Source organism: Arachis hypogaea, chromosome 18 (genome assembly GCF_003086295.3).
Source record: "Arachis hypogaea cultivar Tifrunner chromosome 18, arahy.Tifrunner.gnm2.J5K5, whole genome shotgun sequence".
NCBI lineage: Eukaryota > Viridiplantae > Streptophyta > Magnoliopsida > Fabales > Fabaceae > Arachis > Arachis hypogaea.
The window spans coordinates 109,682,571-109,702,736 of NC_092053.1; the positions used below are offsets into that span (position 1 = coordinate 109,682,571).

Sequence of the window (20,166 nt, forward strand, 5' to 3'; positions counted from 1 at the left end):
TTGGCTAAGGGTATTGAATGAATGAAGAAATGAGTTTCTTAGGTGATTTACAGTTCATTATAATAATGGTAACAAGTTAGAGTTTGACAATTAAACCATACTCTAAGGGTCAACCAAGAGATGAAAAGATGGAAGGAATTATACTTTATTCTTCTAAGGGTCTTAGTAAAAATATATTACTTCATACTATCGGGTTGTTGAAAAGTGTTGCTAGACGGTAACCTTGATTAGTAAATTTAGTATGACTAATTTACTACCTGTTAAGTATTGAACCTATGGGGTCATACACTAACGAATGTTCTAATTTTTGCTGTAGAATTATTTAATTATTATTTTGATTTGATCAAATAAATAATTATATTAATTCAGATGGAATATTATTATATTTTTTTCTAGCACCAAGAATATAATAATAGTATGATACTTGAGAATATTAAATGAGATTTGAGAATAATTAGTTATTCTGTTTCTAAATTTGGATGAGATCTTAACTAATTCTGTTTCAAATTGAGTTATGATATGATTCATAAATTTGAAGGATTCAGATTTAGAATTTCAAGATATGATTTAAATTTGAATTGAGATTCAAATTTAAAATCAGTAACAAATCTCATACTATATGTATGTATGCCAAGAGCAGAGGATGGTGACACAGATGAGAATAAAACATAAGAGTTTTATTCCTTTACCTCTATACACATAAAAGTATGTGAGCCTAATTCTTGGAGAAGAATTTTATGGTGTGCAAAGAGTTGCAAGAGGTTTCTCAATTTAGATTAGATGTCTATGGTCAAGGAGTTGACAGCAAAGGTTGGTCTCAGTGTGGATACACATAGAATCTTCGTACAATCGAAGAATAAAGTTTTTACTAAAGCATCTAAAGGTATTTAGATCTGATCTATATATTATTGGAATAAAATTTAAGCACAAAATAGATTTTTAAGGATTACTTTCTTTTCTTCCGCTGCGTGTTATGAACACATGGTAATCCTTCAGTGCTATCAGAGCTTTGACTTTTTGTGTTTAAATGTTTATTCCTATTTTCTTAAAGTTTGTGAAATAATATGATTAATTCAAATTATTTTTAAGCATGTGATGTATTTATTTCTATTTAGATAGTTTTCTAATAAATTAATAGTTAATTTATTTTAATTATTTAATTGTGATTAAATTATCATTCTTTTAATATAAAAGTTATATTTATAATCAAATATTTTGTTTGCTTTTATTTATATATTAAATTTTATTGTGATTTTTATTACAACAAAAGGAATAAGATGCAAAATATCTTTTGTTTGTTTCTTATATATATAAGTGTATATATAAAGGTCAAATTTGATTTTCTTTAAGGCTAAACGTTAGTACATGAAAAATCAAATTTTGATTTGATTGATGTGTTTTGAACACTATAATTTTAGAAATTAATTTTTCTAATGTTCTTGATTATAAAGAGCGGCCTGACAATTAGGAGTTTTATTTTCAAGATAATAATCAGTATATACATTTGATGTATTAATGATTTAATTTTATACTTTTATCTAGACAACCTGGAAGTGTAAAATTTAATCCATGAATACTGGTAGAAATTCTCTAACAATTGAGATAAATCCTAAAAGTTAGAAGTTTGCTAAAAAATAAATTTGTCTCTTATTTACAAGGAGTAACCTGACCACTAGGAGACTTGTATCCAAAGATAGAATTTATTTATGCATATGATGATGTATAAAGAGAATTAATTTTATACTTGAACCTAGAGAACTCAGGGGTATAAAATATAATTTAGTTAAATAATTGTCTGACAACCAGATAATTATTTGCGATTATAATTGTATGTCATACAATTTAATCAAATTTATTTGAAATAGGTATGAGTAACAACTTGACAACCAAGGTACTCATTTATGATTCTAAACAATTTTAACAGAAATATAGATTTCTTACTTTACTTTCATATTTTAAATTTTAAATATGCCCATTTTTGTGTGGCATACTTGAAAGTAATATATTGGCTAACATCTGAGAATTGTTTTCATGTACGAAAGGGTTATCATAGAGATGATAATTCTATTAAAATAAAATTTTCCAATAAAATTGGTTTTGGAATGATCAGAACTTTTGAAGTATTTGTAATATTATTTTACATGGGTTGTTTTGACAACCATAATTTCTAATTTTAAAGGCATCTCTCTATTATTTATTACTGAACATCTTGAGAAGATGTAATGCCCAAAGTAAGATAATATGACTATAAAAAAATATTTAAATTAGTGGCAGTATTGGGTGATATATTTTGAATTAAACAACTTTAGAAGTTGGAATGTCATTAGGCAAATGGCTTTAACGAAATTTGTTCTTGCAAATATTTTTGGAGATTTATTTTGTTACAAACAATTTATAATCGGCCCTAATATAATTAATGTTTGTGATCTTTTTGAAAAACTCAATATGAGTATTGAGGATGTGAATAAAAAATTGCCCTTAAGAGTTGGTTTGACCAATAATAAAGATATTGAGTATTTTTATTATAAGAGCTTAAAGTAAAATCTCTAATATCTAATTGATATTCTATTGAATAGAGGATGGAATTCTCTCAATGCACAAATATTAGTACTCTATGTACCATATCATGTTTAAAAAACATGAAATTTAATTTAGTTGAGTATCATTGTTTGTTAAATATTTGGACTACATTTTAAAAATTTGCTAAATTAACAAATTTTTTACTAAATCAATTTTTTTAGCCATATGAGATATGAAAAAGGCATAAGCTGAAACTCAAGAACATTAGAGTTTGGAGATGTCTTATATATGTTAAGAGATTGCACAACAATAGAATTGATATTAGATCCAACAAATAAGATTTATTGGTTACCCTAAAGAAATAATGAGATTATTTTTATTACTTTTCTTATGACAAAGTGTTTGTGATAAGAGGTTAAACTCCTTTTTAGAAAAGGAATTCTACTTTAAAAAAAAGAGCAGGAGTACAATTACTTTTATTATAATTGTTTACTACTCAATAGAGGATATACTTTCTCTTGAAAGTATACAAGGTTTGATCGTCAAACAAATTTTTTGAAGAGTAACCTATTTCTATAATGATACAATTCTATAAAGATATATCTATTGGTTACTTAGTTTTTTTATAACCACGTTCAATAAGGATTGTCCTTAAAATAAAATTACACACTATTGTAGTGGGAGATTTCATGTTTTGAGAAAATGTGATATTTATTATACATTAGGCATATTTTGCAAAAAAAGTCAAGTAAACATGCTCAAGAGCAAAGGTGTTTAAGGTCAAAAGAGTTTTGATAAACACAAATGTGCATTGAAAATTATACACATAATTGATTGGCTCTAGTGCAAGTGGGAGATTATTGAGATACTAGTATGCCCAAGATCCAATCTATCATGATTGGCTCTCATGCAAGTAGGAGATTGTTGGGAATAAGGAGTATGACCACAATCCAATCAATCATGTATCAAATAATTTGTTATTGTTATTATATTAAAATGTTAATATAATAAAGTCCTTGATTAAATTTAGAGATTTATCATTGTGATAGTGATCATAACATTGAGAGATAAATCTTTTATAATTTAATCTAAATTGTTCTTAGTCATAGAATTATTAAAAAGGACATTAATAATCCGGAAAGATCAATATATATATATATAATGGTCTTCATTGGATTAAGATTAATAGATCTCATTTATTAAATTCTATATATAGATGGTGCATATAGAGATATGACCATTGAACTGATTCACTTTGAGAATTCCTAATGGTTATAATTACCGTATATTTGTCAATAGGATATTTTCAAGATGAACATAGTAATAGAGTTTCCTTTGACCTGCGACTGTCATAGTAATTTACAATGTATTTGTTATACTTTGATTCCGGACACCTAATACCCTAGGGTGCTAGTTGAATGGATATTGGGTATTGTTCTTGCTGAGTTTGGCCGGTGTATAGCTCGTCCGTCGATGAATGTCTTGAAGCTTCTCGTCGGGATGAGTTATACGTCGGCAAGGAGAGAACAAGGGGGTGGGTACCTGCAAAAGACACTCTAACGCTCAAGTTAGTAAGTGTTTAAGAGGTATATAATAATTCTATGAATATTGAATGTATATAGAATATATCTAGAATCTATCTAGAATGTATGGTGTATATAGAAATTGGTGCCTTTTATAGGCATAGAGTTGATAAATAGAGTTGATGGTATGACCGTTGATCATTAAGTCAGAATAATGGTCATTAAATCGGTAATGAAGGTGTCAGTTATAGAATGAATGATAATTAAGGCAGAGTTATAACTCATAATGCACAATAAAGACCGAGTTATAAGGTGACGGATCATAGCCCCCGAGCTTTGTCTGCCGATCATATGATCCAGGCTAAGCTTAGAAAATAAAATGATTTATAACTCGGTTAAAAGATAAGTGAATAATGATATGGTGAGCCCCCAAGCTTAGTTGGGTTATTATGTCGGCACTTATTCAAAAAATAATTGAGTGATAAGAGTCATTCAATCAAGATAGTTGTGTGGGGGAATACTTTTTCGCTTAAGAACAATTTTAGCATTTGATTGTATGTGAACTGAAAAGTTCAGATATAGATATCTATTGACGGAATCGATTGTATGATCCGAGGATATAATGGTTAATTGTCTTCGAAATTTTTTCGGCCCACAACAACTTATTGATAAATTTTTCGCTCAAAGCAATTAGTTATTGAATATTTACAATTTATAGTGAAGGTCTGACATGAATAAGATAAATTGAGAAAATGAATAGGTATAAAGTCGCAACATATATTGAATAATGTATATTGTAAAAGTAAAATAGTTCAAAGTAAAAAAATATACCTTGAAAGTTGATAATTGTAGTGAAGAATACGACATATATGAATGTCATACATGTCAAATGTGAATATCTGAAATTTATTTTATAGGACATGCTTTAATTTGATAATAAAATAATAAGATAACAGTTATTGAATTATACATTTAGTATAATGCTTCTAGCAGTTACAGTATGACGAAGAATATTCCTCGTGCGATAATAGTAAATTTTGAATGTTTGCATGTGTTTTTGCTTAACTTTTTGTATTAAACAAATAGTGACATAAAAGTTAATAGCATAAAATGAATAGTGTAACAGTTATATACAATTGATATACAATTAATTTTTTATGGAATCCAATTTTAAGATTTGAAGTCATCATTACCGTCATTTAATTGTATAAATGAAATCATTAAACAATAAGAATATAATACATAATGAAATAAAAATGCAATTGACATGGTTGTTATATGTTATTATTATATACACTACAAGAAACATCATTAAAATCGACGGCCAAATCGACGGCTAAGCCGTCGATAATATTAAAATTCGACGGCAAAATAGACGGCAGAGTTGGTCGCTATTAAGCTTGTCGATTTTTTAATATTCCAATAAAATCGACGGCTTGCCTAGCCGTCAATAATAATTTAATAAAATCGACGGTCTTTCTGTCTATAATATGAGTTTGAGAATTTTACCTTCTTATTAAAATCAACAACACGGCCGTCGATATTATTATATAAAATCGACGCCATTTTCGTCGATATTTGATTCAATAAAATTGACAAAATTTACGTCTATAATATGCTTAATAAAATCAAAAACTTTGCCGTCGATATTTAATTCAATAAAATCGACACATTTACCGTCGATTTAATTATTTAGATATCGACAAATTCTGTGTCTATATTTTGGCTTTTTTGTCTATTTTAAACTTAAAAAGCGACAACTCTGCCGTCGATTTTAATAGTTATATGTTTTAATTATTTTTTTCTATTTAAAAATAGTAAACAATTAATGCAAATAAACTTTTAAATATAATCATAACTAATAATTATCATATATATAAAAATTTGAAATCAATTTCAATTTTGGAAAGAGATACAGCAAGCCAGTCTCTCAAGAACCGTATGATTGGACAATAATATTTAAATTCCTGTAACTAATAAGCTACATGATGATAATAATCAAAGGAAAACTTTCCTGTTTGAATGTTTCTAATGCAATAGCATATCTAAAACTATTTGGCAACTGAAATAAATAATTATATATTCTTTGAGGAAAGATCAAATGGCTACTTTTGTGAACTTGGTGACAAAAAATCCACTAGTTTGTGATGTTAAGGAGTCAAATCTCCATGCTTTTTGGTATCCCGCCACTTTTACAAGCCCAATTTCTGGCACCATCTATCTCTGCCAACTCTGGATAGTAAACAATCATTTGTCAAACAACAGAAAAAAAAAAGAGAAAAAACCTCAACAATATCATATTAGATTATTAGTAATATATGGTTGATACAGTGATACTACACAGTATGAAAACTTCTTTAGGGAATGTAGATGATAACGGTGTAAACGGTTGGAAACAGGCTCTGTAAAAACCTCCAAATCTTCAAGGTTGTCACATATATTCCCAGATTATCCATATGATCAACTAGCATAAGGATAATCGAAATGTCACCACAGACTTACCTGAACTTGTCAATCAAACAAGGTTGAGTGAAACCGAAACAGCAAGTAGAGAATTGCTTCTGTCCAAAATTGATTTTACAAAAGAGTGCAGCAATGGCAGATTGAGAAACTCCTGAACTTATACAATAAAGAGATACAGATTTGGCACTTGCTATGTAATTGTGTGATGCCATTCTGGTTGAAAGCAAAAAGCAAATTGCATAATCCTCACACCTAAAAATAACAGAATTATAAGAAACATTAGTGGGAACAGTGCAAACAAGGAGACAAACCAAATGCTCTAAATTAACAATTTTTCAATTGATGACAGGGACTTTAAGCATTTGAGAGCTAGGAATAGCTATAACATGAACAAATACTATTCATAGAATCTTATTATTCTTCAATCAATTAACTCAATTCAAGTGTTTTTATACCTTTCTGTCCATATCTTCTTTGATCCTTCTTGATTCTTCTTGTTCCATCTTCAGCTCCTCAATAGCTCTGCAGAACTCGGTGTTTAATGTCTCTGATGCCTTTATCCTTTTCTCCATTGCTAACAGTTCTGCTTCTTTCTTCTTAACCAGATTTTCTGAGTTTTCAATTTGATGACTTAAATGGAAACTTGTGTCTTTGGCTTCATGAAACTCTTTGTCTATTCTCTCAATTGACTTGTTCAGATAAACATTCTCTGCTTCTGTCAACTCGAACCTTTTCCTCAACTTGTTAAGCTCCTGCTTAAGATCACAATTCATACTGCTAACATTGCCGAGGCATGATATATTAAAAAGACAAAAAATAGAAACAAAATATATAACAGAGGGGTAAATTGAGAGTGAATAAAGCAAGAAAAGAATTGTTGGCTCCACATAGATGCTCAACAAATAACTAAGATGCAAGAATGAATGAATATATAGAATAAATACCTGCATAACTCTCCCCTGCTATGTAAAAAGTCCTTGTTCTATATGATGGGAACTTGAGGAACCAGTTGTGGAGAAAAGTGTAAGCATCATTAGCTGTTACAAACAAGTTACAAATCAAAGATATGCATGCATGTGTTTGCATGTAACAAATCAAATAGTATTAATTATGTTAAGTTTAAAGTAATGGACCTGTCTTTTGATCACCCAATTGATCATAATCACTACTTGTGTTTGAGTAGGAAAAGCCAACTCCAACAGGAGATTCCAGGAATAAGATGTTGGCTTCTTGGTTCCAAGACAAGTTATTAAATTTGAGTCCCTGCCCATCAGAGTCCACTAAAAATGGACCAATCTCTTGTGTTGCTCCATATCCCACAGAAGAACATCCAGGTCCTGCATGCAACAAATTCAATTAATTAAACACATCATCATGATTTTAATTATATTATGATTATGATTAACTATCTCCATTAAGCCATAGGACCAAAGGCTTATCATCTGGGTTGGTAATGGCCTCAAAGAACCAGTAAAAGAGTGCTCTTCCATTGGTTTCATTGACAGTAACATAGCCAGCATAGTGCTCAAAATCCACAGCAGGCTGGCCAGGTAAGCCTCTCACAACATCACCATTATTATTATTATTATTATTATTATTATTATTATTATTATTATTATTATTATTATTATTATTATTATTATTATTATTATTATTATTATTATTATTATTATTATTATCATCTTACAAATGCCTTAACAAATAACAATCACTTGAAAATAGATATATCAGAAAAAATAGAAAGCATAGTAGACTACCTGTGTTCGTTAAGCCCATGAATGATGACCAGAACGTCCCTGAAAGGAAAAGAGTAGAAAATAATTAATTCAAATGTGAAACAAAGCAACACAACTGCAGGTTACAGAATACCCCTCTGTTTCAATGATCAAAATTTTCTTTCATATATCTTTGTCTATTACTATAATCCGCAGAAGGTTGAATGGTTAAGAATACTTTTTCCAAATGATTATTATCTCGTAAAGCAAGCAAATCAACAAGAAATGAAGAAGTTGAATGGCTAAGAATACTTTTCCCAATTGAAAAATGAAAATCTCCAGCAACCTTATTAATTTGAAGAGATCCATGAATATTGCATCCTTCACCTTCTTCATCCTTTACCCTCTGAACATACCCTTCTCTTTGACACTGATCAAACAAGTCCAAGTTCTCCGACAACGCCCATTCCTTTTTGTTATACGCTTCTTGAACTTCTTCATAAGAATTACAACAATTGCCATCAGCACCATAACAAGAACCGCAATACTCTTCATCGTACCCTAATCTGCCACCATGTATTTGTAAAGGCATCTGGATTTTTATAAAAATAAACAATGATTTATTTGGTTTGTAATAGAAATAACAACTATTTTCTTTGATAAACAAATTCAAGATTTTATTATTATGATTTTGGTCGAAAAACAAATTCAAGATTATCACAAGAACCACAATACTCTTTCTTTTAAATTTTATTTTATCTAATCACATTGTAAAACTACGACAAACTAGTTAAGCTGAAGTAATGTAATGAATTGATTATGCTAATTAGGTTTAACAAATACAAATTCAGAATTTCATGATAAAAATAGTAGATACAAAAATTGCAAAAATAAATATAATAATAAAAGAGAGACAGGGAGGAACTTACAAGAAGCTACAATGGCGACATGCTCTGGCATCGAGCTCACATGGACGGTGATCGGCAAAGACATTACAACAACGAGTCTGTGAAATAAGAAGAACATTCACAAATCACAATGTGATAGAGAGAGAGAGAGAGAGAGAGAGAGAGAGAGAGAGAGAGAGAGAGAGAGAGAGAGAGAGAGAGAGAGAGAGGAACTCACATGAAAAGGAGCGACAGCGGGTTCGGCGGAAGAGAAGAAGAAGCAGCTCTGCTATCAGGCGGAGGAGAAGAAGAAGAAGACAATGCTCTGCGTTCAGGCGGAGGCTGGCGGATTTTCTCAGGCGTCGAAGAAGAAGAAGCTCTGCTCTCTGCCTCTCTATGTGACTGTGATTCCATCTCTGATCTCTATTCTCAGGCGATGGAGGAGAAGAAAAAGCCTCACTCTGAAGTCTGAACTCTGATTCTATGAAGATTTGGGGTTAAATTTTGGGGAAATGAGTGAAATAAAGGACGCGGGAAGCCAAAAGCGGGAGTGATTTTTTTTATGATAAAAATCGACGACTCTATCCGTCGATTTTAGTTAAAATAAAAATCAACATCCCAGTCGTCTATTTTATGTAATAAATCTATACCGTCCATCTAAGTTAGAAAAGAGATCTCTATCGTTTTAAGTTATCGACAGCAAAAAGTGTCGATATTTTAATTATTAAAATAGACAACTTGTCCGTCGATTTTAAAGAAAAAAAAAATTTTAACCACTCTTTTGTCGATAATGTGTCGATAGAATTCAGAGGTTAGAAAGTTACCAAAATAATAGACGACATCATCGTCGATTTTAATATTTTATTTCTGGTTATCTCTTTTTCATTTTATCGACGGCTTTGCTGTCGAAAAATATCAACGGAAAAGTTAACTGTCGATTTTTGGCGTCGATAATTACACTGTTTCTTGTAGTGATAGAATATATATTAAGGTTTGAATATAACTAATAAATCAATAAATATTAGTTACACAAAATATAAATATAAAAGTATGTTGAATAAAATATATAATTTTACTTGTGTAAATAGAGAACTTTGAAAAAGTAAGCAAAATTAATAAGTGAGTTTGTACTCGGATTGATTGAAAACCGAGTTTGTTCTCGGATTGATTGAAAGTCGAGTTTGTTTTCGGATTGGTTCATTGATCGATTATGAGATGTGAAATATCATGATACGTAAAAATGAAGCAATTTAAATGTATAAAGTACATACTTTATAAAAAGTTACGATAGATTAAAATTTGATAAGAGGTATTAAATAAAATCTTAAACAAGATTGTTGAGATTGGTTCAAAAATTTGAATGTAAATCAAATTTTATGAACCTAAGGAGAGTGGGAATTATTTTACTTGTCCCCACAGACGGCGCCAATTGTTCTTGCTGAGTTTGGCCGGTGCATAGCTCGTCCGTCGATGAATGTCTTCAAGCTTCTCGTCGGGATGAGTTATACGTCGGTAAGGAGAGAACAAGGGGGTGGGTACCGGCAAAAGACACTCTAACGCTCAAGTTAGTAAGTGTTTAAGAGGTATATAATAATTCTATGAATATAGAATGTATATAGAATATATCTAAAATCTATCTAGAATGTATGGTGTATATAGAAATTGGTGCCTTTTATAGGCATAGAGTTGATGAATAGAGTTGATGGTATGACCGTTGATCATTAAGTCAGAATAATGGTTATTAAGTCGGTAATGAAGGTGTCAGTTATAGAATGAATGATAATTAAGGCAGAGTTATAACTCATAATGCACAATAAAGACCGAGTTATAAGGTGACGGATCAGGTATGATTTAAATACTTGTAGAATTAATGATTAGTCAATAAGGAATCCATTAATCTTGGTAAAGAGTTTGAGCTTTATGATTATAATGACTGAGATGAATAAAACCTTTGCCAAGGGGATTGAATGAATTAAGAAATGAGTTTTCTAGGTCATTCACAGTTCATTATAATAATGGTAACAAGTTAGAGTTTGACAATTGAACCATACTCTAAGAGTTAACCAAGAGCTAGAAAGATGAAATGAATTATACTTTGTTCTTCTAAGGTTCTTAGTAAAAATATATTACTTCATACTATCGGGTCGTTGAGGAGTGTTGCTAGACGCCAACCTTGATTAGTAAATTTAGTATGACTAATTTACTACCCGCTTAGTATTGAACCTATGGGGTCACACACTAACGAGTGTTCTAATCTTTGCTGTAGAATTATTTAATTATTATTTTGATTTGATTAAATAAAAAATTATATTAATTTATATGGAATATTATTATATTTTTTCTGCTAGCACCAAGAATATAAAAATAGTATGATAATTGAGAATATTAAATGAGATTTGAGAATAATTAGTTATTCTATTTCTAAATTTGGATGAGATCCTAACTAATTCTGTTTCAAATTGAGTTATCATATGATTCATAAATTTGAAGGATTCAAATTTAGAATTTCAAGATATGATTTAAATTTGAATTGAGATTCAAATCTAAAATCAGTAATAAATCTCATACTATATATATGTATGCCAAAAGTAGAAGATGGTGACACAGATGAGTATAAAATATAAGAGTTTTATTCCTTTACCTCTATGCACATAAAAGTATGTGAGCCTAATTCTTGGAGAAGAATTTTATGGTGTGCAAAGAATTGCAAGAGGTTTCTCAATTTAGATCAGATGTCTATTGGTCAAAGAGTTGACAGCAAAAGTTGGTCTCGGTGTGGATACGCATAAAGTATTCGTACAATTGAAGAATAAAGTTTTTACTAAAGCGTGTAAAGGTATTTAGATCTGATCTATATATTATTGGAATAAAGTTTAAGCACAAAATAGATCTTTAAGGATTACTTTCTTTTCTTCTGCTGCGTGTTATGAACACATGTAATCCTTCAGTGGTATTAGAGCTTTGGCTTTTTTGTGTTTAAATGTTTATTTCTATTTTCTTAAAGTTTGTGAATTAATATGATTAATTCAAATTGTTTTTAAGCATGTGATGTATTAATTTCTATTTAGATGGTTTTTTAATAAATTAATAGTTAATTATTTTAATTATTTAATTGTGATTAAATTATCATTCTTTTAATATTAAAGTTATATTTATAATCAAATATTTTGTTTAATTTTATTTATATATTAAATTTTATTATAATTTTGATCACAACAAAAGGAATAAGATGCAAAATATCTTTTGTTTATTTCTTATATATATAAAAGAATATATATAAAGGTCAAATTTGATTTGATAATTCTTTAATGCTAAACGTTTGTACATGAAAAAATCAAATTTTGATTTGATTGATGTGTTTTGAACACTATAATTTTAGAAATTAGTTTTTTTAACGTTCTTGATTATAAAGAGCGGCCTGATGACAACCAGCAGTTTTATTTTCAAGATAATTATCAGTGTATACATTTGATGTATTAAGGATTTAATTATATACTTTTACCTAGACAACCTGGGAGTATAAAATTTAATCCATGAATACTGGTAGAAATTCTCTAACAATTGAGATAAATCCTAAAAGTTAGGAGTTTGCTAAAAATAAATTTATCTCTTGTTTATAAGGAGCAACCTGACCACCAGGAGACTTGTACCCAAAGATAGAATTTATTTATGCATATGATGATGTATAAAGAGAATTAATTTAATACTTGAACCTAGAGAACTCAGGGGTATAAAATATAATTTAGTTAAATAATTGTCTGACAACCAAATAATTGTTTGGGATTATAATTGTATGTGATACAATTTAATCAAATTTATTTGAAATAGGTATGAGTAACAACTTGACAACCAATGTACTCATTCATGATTCTAAACAATTTTAACAGAAATATAGATTTCTTAATTTACTTTCATATTTTAAATTTTAAATATGCCTATTTTTGTGTGGCATACTTGAAAGTAATATATTCTCTAATATCTGAGAATTGCTCTCATGTATGAAAGGGTTATCATGGAGATGATAATTCTATTAAAATAAAATCCTCCAATAAAATTGGTTTTGGAATGATCAGAACTTTTGAAGTATTTGTAATATTATTTTACATGGATTGTTTTGACAACCATAAGTTCTAATTTCAAAGGCATCTCTCTATTATTTATTACTGAATATCTTGAGAAGATGTGGTGCCCAAAGTAAGATAGTATGACTATAAAAAAAATGTTTAAATTAGTGGGAGTATTGGGTGACATATTTTGAATTAAACAACTTTAGAAGTTGGAATGCCATTAGGCAAATGGCTTTAGAGAGATTTGTTCTTGCAAATATTTTTGGAGATTTATTTTATTATAAACAATTTATAATTGGCCCTAATATGATTAAGGTTTGTGATCTTTTTGAAAAACTCAATATGAGTATTGAGGATGCGAATCAAAAATTGTTCTTAAGAGTTGGTTTGACCAATAATAAAGACATTGAGTATTTTTATTATAAGAGCTTAAAGTAAAATCTCTAATATCTAATTGATATTCTATTGAATAGAGGATGAGATTCTCTCAATGCACAAATATTAGTACTCTATGTACCCTATCATGTTTAAAATACATGAAATTTAATTTACTTGAGTATCATTGTTTATTAAATATTTGGACTACATTTTAAAAATGTTGCTAAATTAACAAATTTTTCACTAAATTAATTTTTTTAGCCATATGAGATATGAAAAAGGCATAAGCTGAAACTCAAGAACATTAGAGTTTGGAGATGTCTTATATGTGTTAAGAGATTGCACAACAATAGATATTATATTAGGTCCAATAAATGAGATTTATTGGTTACCCTAAAAAAATAATGAGATTATTTTTATCACTCTTCTTATGACAAAGTGTTTGTGATAAGTGGTTAAACTTCTTTTTAGAAAAGGAATTCTATTTTAAAAAAAAAAGAGTAGGAGTACAATTACTTTTATTATAATTGTTTACTACTCAATAGAGGATATACTTTCTCTTGAAAGTATAAAAAGTTTGATCGTCAAACAAATTTTTTGAAGAGTAACCTATTTCTATTACGATACAATTCTATAAAGATAGATCTAATGGTTACTTAGTTTTTATTATAATCACGTTCAATAAGGATTGTTCTTAAAATAAATTACGCACTATTGTAGCTGAAGATTTCATGTTTTGAGAAAGTGTGATATTTATTATACATTAGGCATATTTTGCAAAAAAAAGTCAAGCAAACATGCTCAAGAGCAAAGGTGTTTAAGGTCAAAAGAGTTTTGATAAACACAAATGTGCATTGAAAATTATACACATGATTGATTGACTCTAGTGCAAGTGGGAGATTTTTGAGAAAATAGTATGTCCAAGATCCAATCTATCATGATTGGCTTTCGTGCAAGTGGGAGATTTTTTTAGGAATAAGGAGTATGACCACAATCCAATCAATCATGTATCAAATAATTTCTTATTGTTATTATATTAAAATATTAATATAATAAGGTCTTTGATTAAATTTAGAGATTTATCATTGTGAAAGTGATCATTATATTGAGAGATAAATCTTTTATAATTTAATCTAAATTGTTCTTGGTCATAGAATTATTAAAAAGGACATTAATAATCCGGAAAGATCAATATATATATATATATATATATATATATTGGTCTTCATTGGATGAAGATTAATAGATCTCATTTATTAAATTATATATATAGATGGTGCATATAGAGATATGACCATTGAACTTACTCACTTTGAGAATTCCTAATGGTTATAATTACCGTATATTTGTCAATAGGATATTTTCAAGATGAACATAGTAATAGAGTTTTTTTTGACCTGCGACTGTCATAGTAATTAACAATGTATTTGTTATACTTTGATTCCGGACACCTAATACTCTAGGGTGCTAGTTGAATGGATATTGGGTATGATTTAAATACTTGTAGAATTAATGATTAGTCAATAAGGAATCCGTCAACTCTCGGTAATGAGTTTGAGCTCTATGATTATAATGACTGAGATGAATAAAACCTTGGCCAAGGGGATTGAATGAATTAAGAAATGAGTTTTCTAGGTCATTCACAGTTCATTATAATAATGGTAACAAGTTAGAGTTTGACAATTGAACCATACTCTAAGGGTTAACTAAGAGCTGAAAAGATGGAATGAATTATACTTTGTTCTTCTAAGGTTCTTAGTAAAAATATATTACTTCATACTATCGGGTCATTGAGGAGTGTTGCTAGACGCCAACCTTAATTAGTAAATTTAGTATGGCTAATTTACTACCCGCTTAGTATTGAACCTATGGGTCACACACTAACGAGTGTTCTAATCTTTACTGTAGAATTATTTAATTATTATTTTGATCTGATCAAATAAAAAATTATATTAATTTATATGGAATATTATTATATTTTTTTGCTAGCACCAAGAATATAAAAATAGTATGATAATTGAGAATATTAAATGAGATTTGAGAATAATTAGTTATTCTATTTCTAAATTTAGATGAGATCCTTACTAATTCTGTTTCAAATTGAGTTATGATATGATTCATAAATTTGAAAGATTCAAATTTAAAATCAGTAACAAATCTCATACTATATATATGTATGCCAAGAGTAGAGGATGGTGACACAGATGAGAATAAAACATAAAAGTTTTATTCCTTTACCTCTATGCACATAAAAGTATGTGAGCCTAATTCTTGGAGAAGAATTTTATGGTGTGCAAAGAGTTGTAAGAGGTTTCTCAATTTAGATCAGATGTCTATTGGTCAAGAAGTTGACAGTAAAGGTTGGTCTCGGTGTGGATACGCATAGAGTCTTCGTACAATCGAAGAATAAAGTTTTTACTAAAGCGTCTAAAGGTATTTAGATCTTATCTATATATTATTAGAATAAAGTTTAAGTACAAAATAGATCTTTAAAGATTACTTTCTTTTCTTCCGCTGCGTGTTATGAACACATGGTAATCCTTCAGTCTTAGCCGTTAACAGTTGGTTAAATAGTTGCTCCATCTAATAGCTATTAATGGTGGATAACTTGAGTCGTGTGGTAGTGTTTTTAGTATCTCTAAAGCTTCTGTCCAGGTAAGTACTGAAAAAGTTACTAGTTACTTGCTATCCATCAAAAAAGGGAGGGAAAAAATGACTTCGAAAGGTCAGTTTCTTATTCTTCTAGCATTTTTTGAATTTTGTTGCAAACATGAAAAAGGTGAAAGAGAAAGTTATGGAAGTAAAGGATGATTTGTATGAATGGGTTCATGCGGACGTCAAATGCCGTGCGTCCCTTTATCAGAATGCCAAATCCTTAGCAGAACTTTGCTTAGTGAGTTGGGTTCGTGAGGGGTGTATTACTTTTGTTGAGCTTCTTCCTTCTAATGGGGAAGACAGGGTTTTTGAGAGAAGAGGTGATTGGGCTTATTTTTATATGTATACATGTGTGCTTTACAAAGCTTAATGTAAGGTTTCCTATCATAGAGTTTGAATGTAAAGTGTTGACATAGTTGAACTGTGCTCATTTGCAACTCCACCAAAATTCTTGGGCTTTTCTTCATGCGCTTGAGTGCTTGATGGATTTTCTCGAAACTCCGCCTTCTCTGGCTATTTTCTTCTCTTTATTTTAGTCTAAAGGAGTTCGTAAGGAGCTTTGGATAAACTTGAGTAGTTATCCTAGTTGTTCGTTGTTTATTTTGTATAATCATTGTTTAAAAATTTCAAGAAAATGTTTGTTAAGGTTCGGTCTTGTGAGTCTAACTATCCATTATTCCTGGATGATGAGCTGGTAGAGAGTTTTCCTTTGTATTCGTGTCCCGAGTCGATGCAGATTTTGGACGCAATGGTTAGGTCTAAGGATGAGAATTTAATGTTGGATTATTTAATTCAACGTTTTTCCGTGGGAAAATTGCTGACAATATCTGATTTGTTAAAATTTGAAATGGATGAAAATGGTTTAAGAAATTATATGGGTAGGCGAAAATTTGTTTTGAATTTTTTACTTATTTTTGGGTGCTCTACCGAGGAGAAATGGTGTTTTATATGTAAATTATGCATGAAAGAGGTCATCCTTTTGTCAGTAAAAAGCCTATAGTTATCGGTGATAATTTCTGTAGGTAACCCATATCTACGGATAATAAATTTCTAAAGAAAAGATTCTACCTTGTCCGATGTTATCTTCGCCAATGGTTGTGTTTCTATCTATTTTGTGAAATAATCGATTGCAACGAGTAACAATTTTAACTGGCCTCTTGGTATAGGAAATGGTCCGAGGATATAAAGCCCCCATTTGTGAAAAGGTCATCTGATCTCTGAGGTGTGCAATTGCTCGGCTGGGTTGTGTATTACCGGCGAGCACTTTTGATAGTTATTGCAACGTTTGACATTTTCAATGCAGTCTGACTTGAGGGAGGGCCAACAATACCCTGCCCGCAAGATTTTTGCAGCTAAGCTCCTTCCTCCTGTATGTGTCCCATAAATTCCTTCATGCATTTATGATATATCTAAGTCGGACTCTTCAGCTCCAATACATTTGAGCAGTAGTCAGGAAAGACCCCTTCTATATAGATCATCGCCGATGAGGGTATAACAGCTTGCCTTTTTCCTGAAGGTTACTAGATTTTTCTCCAAGGATGGGATGATTCCATCCTTTAAGTAACCAATGTATGGTGTTCTCCAATCTTGATCCTGTGACAAACTCAGAACATGCATACAATATATACTTGGCTTTTCTAAAGTTAATTGTGACAGTTTGGATTCTGTATTTGGTATTCTTGAAGTAGCTAATTTAGATAAAATATTGGCCCTATAGTTTTCTTCTCTAGGGACATGTACAATTTGAAAATTTGAAAAATTTGAAATTGACTAATCAAGTTTTTTGCATGATTTAGGTATTATTGTAATAAAGGATCTCGTAACTGAAAAATTCCGTTTACCTCTTGAACGACTAGCAGAGAATCACAATAAACCTTTAGGTGTTGAATACCACTTTCTCTGGCTAGGCATAATCCAGCAAGCAAATTTTCATACTCAGATTGATTATTATCTGCTGGGAATAAATATCTGATTGATTTCTCAGCATGAACTCCAGAGTTGTCTTGGAGAACAATGTCGGCTCCGCTGTCGTCCTCATTTGAGGTGCCATTAATATATAGTTCCCATTCAATGTAGAGCTCATCTGTGGTGGTGAATTTTGCAATAAAGTCGGCGAGCGCTTGGGACTTAAGAGATGTTCAAGCCTGATATGTGATGTGATATTCGGACAACTCGATCGACCATTTGGTAAGCCTTCCTACTAAGTCTGGTCTTGCGAGTCTAGTGCAGACGCTGATTAGTCCGAACTATGATCTCATAGCTTTGGAAGTAATGTTGAAGATGCCTTGCTGTGATTAAAAGAGCATAAGCTAATTTTTCAATTGTCAGGTACCACATTTTCGCGTTCTGTAGCATTTTGCTGACGAAATAGACTGGATTTTACTCCTGACATGTTTCTGTTACAAGGGTAGAGGAAATTGCATAAGTAGATACTGAAAGGTATAAATGTAATGGTTTACGGTGCAATGGTTTGTGTAGTATGGGTGGAGAGGCCAAGATCCTCTTAAACTCGGTAAACGCTTGTTCACATTCATCCAACCATGTGATTTTGTTGGATTTCGTCAAACTGTTAAAGAAGTGGTATGACTTTGTTGCTAATGCTAGTAGGAATCGGGCTAGGCCTGTTAATCTTCCCATTAGTTGTTGTACTTCATTTATTGTCGTTGGTGACCTCATTTGTATTATCACATTGCATTTGTCAGGATTTGCTTCAATTCCTCGGTGAGTTAACATGAACCTAAGGAACTTGCCTTCTTGGACGCCGAAACCACACTTCTTGAGATTTAGACGCATATTGTGTTTTTGTAATTGAGCAAAAACTTCTAAAAGGTTGGATTAGTGAGTTTCTTCATTTTCTGATTTGACTACCATGTCATCGATGTATACTTCTATGTTTCTGCCGATTAGATGGTGAAAAACCTTATCCATCAAGCGTTTGTAAGTTGCATCTGCATTCTTAAGACCAAAGGGCATTACCTTAAAACAAAAATTTCCATGTTCACTTATGAATGTCGTTTTGTCCTCGTTTGAAGGGTGCATTAGTATCTAGTTATAGCCCGAATATGCATTCATGAAGCTTTGGTATAACTAGATACTAATGCACCCCTCAGACAAGGACAAAACGACATTCATAACCGAACATAAAAAATTTTGTTATAAGATAATGCCCTTTGGTCTTAAGAATGCAGGTGCAACTTACCAATGCTTGATGGATAAGGTTTTTCACCACCAAATCGACAGAAACATGGAAATGTATGTCGATGACATGGTAGTCAAATAAGAAAATGAAGAACAAGAAACTTACCAATCAAACCTTCTAGAAGTTTTTGTCAGTTACGAAAACATAATATGCGTCTGAATCCCAAGTGTGCTTTCGGCGTCCAAGGAGGCAAGTTTCTTGGGTTCATGTTAACTCATTGAGGAATTGAAGCAAATCCTGACAAATGCAAAGCGATAATACAAATGAGGTCACCAACGACAATAAAGGAAGTACAATAACTAACGGGGAGGTTAACAGCCCTATCCCGATTCCTACTAGCATTAGCAACAAAGTCATACCACTTCTTTAATAGTTTGAGAAAATCCAAAAAATTCACATGGTCAGATGAATGTGAAAAACCGTTTACCGAGTTCAAGAGGATCTTGGCCTCTCCCCCCATACTACACAAACCATTGCATGGTAAACCACTACATTTATACCTTTCAGTATCTACTTATGCAATTTTCTCTGCCCTTGAAACAGAAACAGGTCGAGAGCAAAAGCCAGTCTATTTCGTAAGTAAAATGCTATAGAACATGGAAAGCGGTACTCGACAATTGAAAAATTAGCTTATGCTTTTTTAATCACAGCAAGACACCTTCGGCATTACTTCCAAAGCTATGAGATCATAGTTGGACTAATAGCCTCTGCGCCAGATACTCGCAAGACCAGACTTAGCAGGAAGGCTTACCAAATGGT

General features: G+C 30.8%; 1 protein-coding gene across 1 annotated transcript; it reads right to left on the minus strand.

The window, feature by feature from the left end:
• Positions 1 to 6,462: 6,462 nt before the first annotated feature.
• LOC140181617 (protein NETWORKED 1A-like) lies at positions 6,463 to 7,296 on the minus strand. The gene is made up of 2 exons (XM_072225709.1): positions 6,962 to 7,296; positions 6,463 to 6,758 (listed from the first exon to the last, which is right to left on the minus strand). The coding sequence occupies exons 1-2, from the start codon at positions 7,277 to 7,279 to the stop codon at positions 6,753 to 6,755; spliced, it is 324 nt and encodes a 107-aa protein (XP_072081810.1). The 5' UTR covers positions 7,280 to 7,296; the 3' UTR covers positions 6,463 to 6,752.
• Positions 7,297 to 20,166: the final 12,870 nt, after the last annotated feature.

What these genes read in the sequence shown, in the direction of transcription:
- LOC140181617 (XM_072225709.1), bottom strand. Translation starts at nt 7,279, where the DNA reads ATGAATTGTGATCTTAAGCAGGAGCTTAACAAGTTGAGGAAAAGGTTC.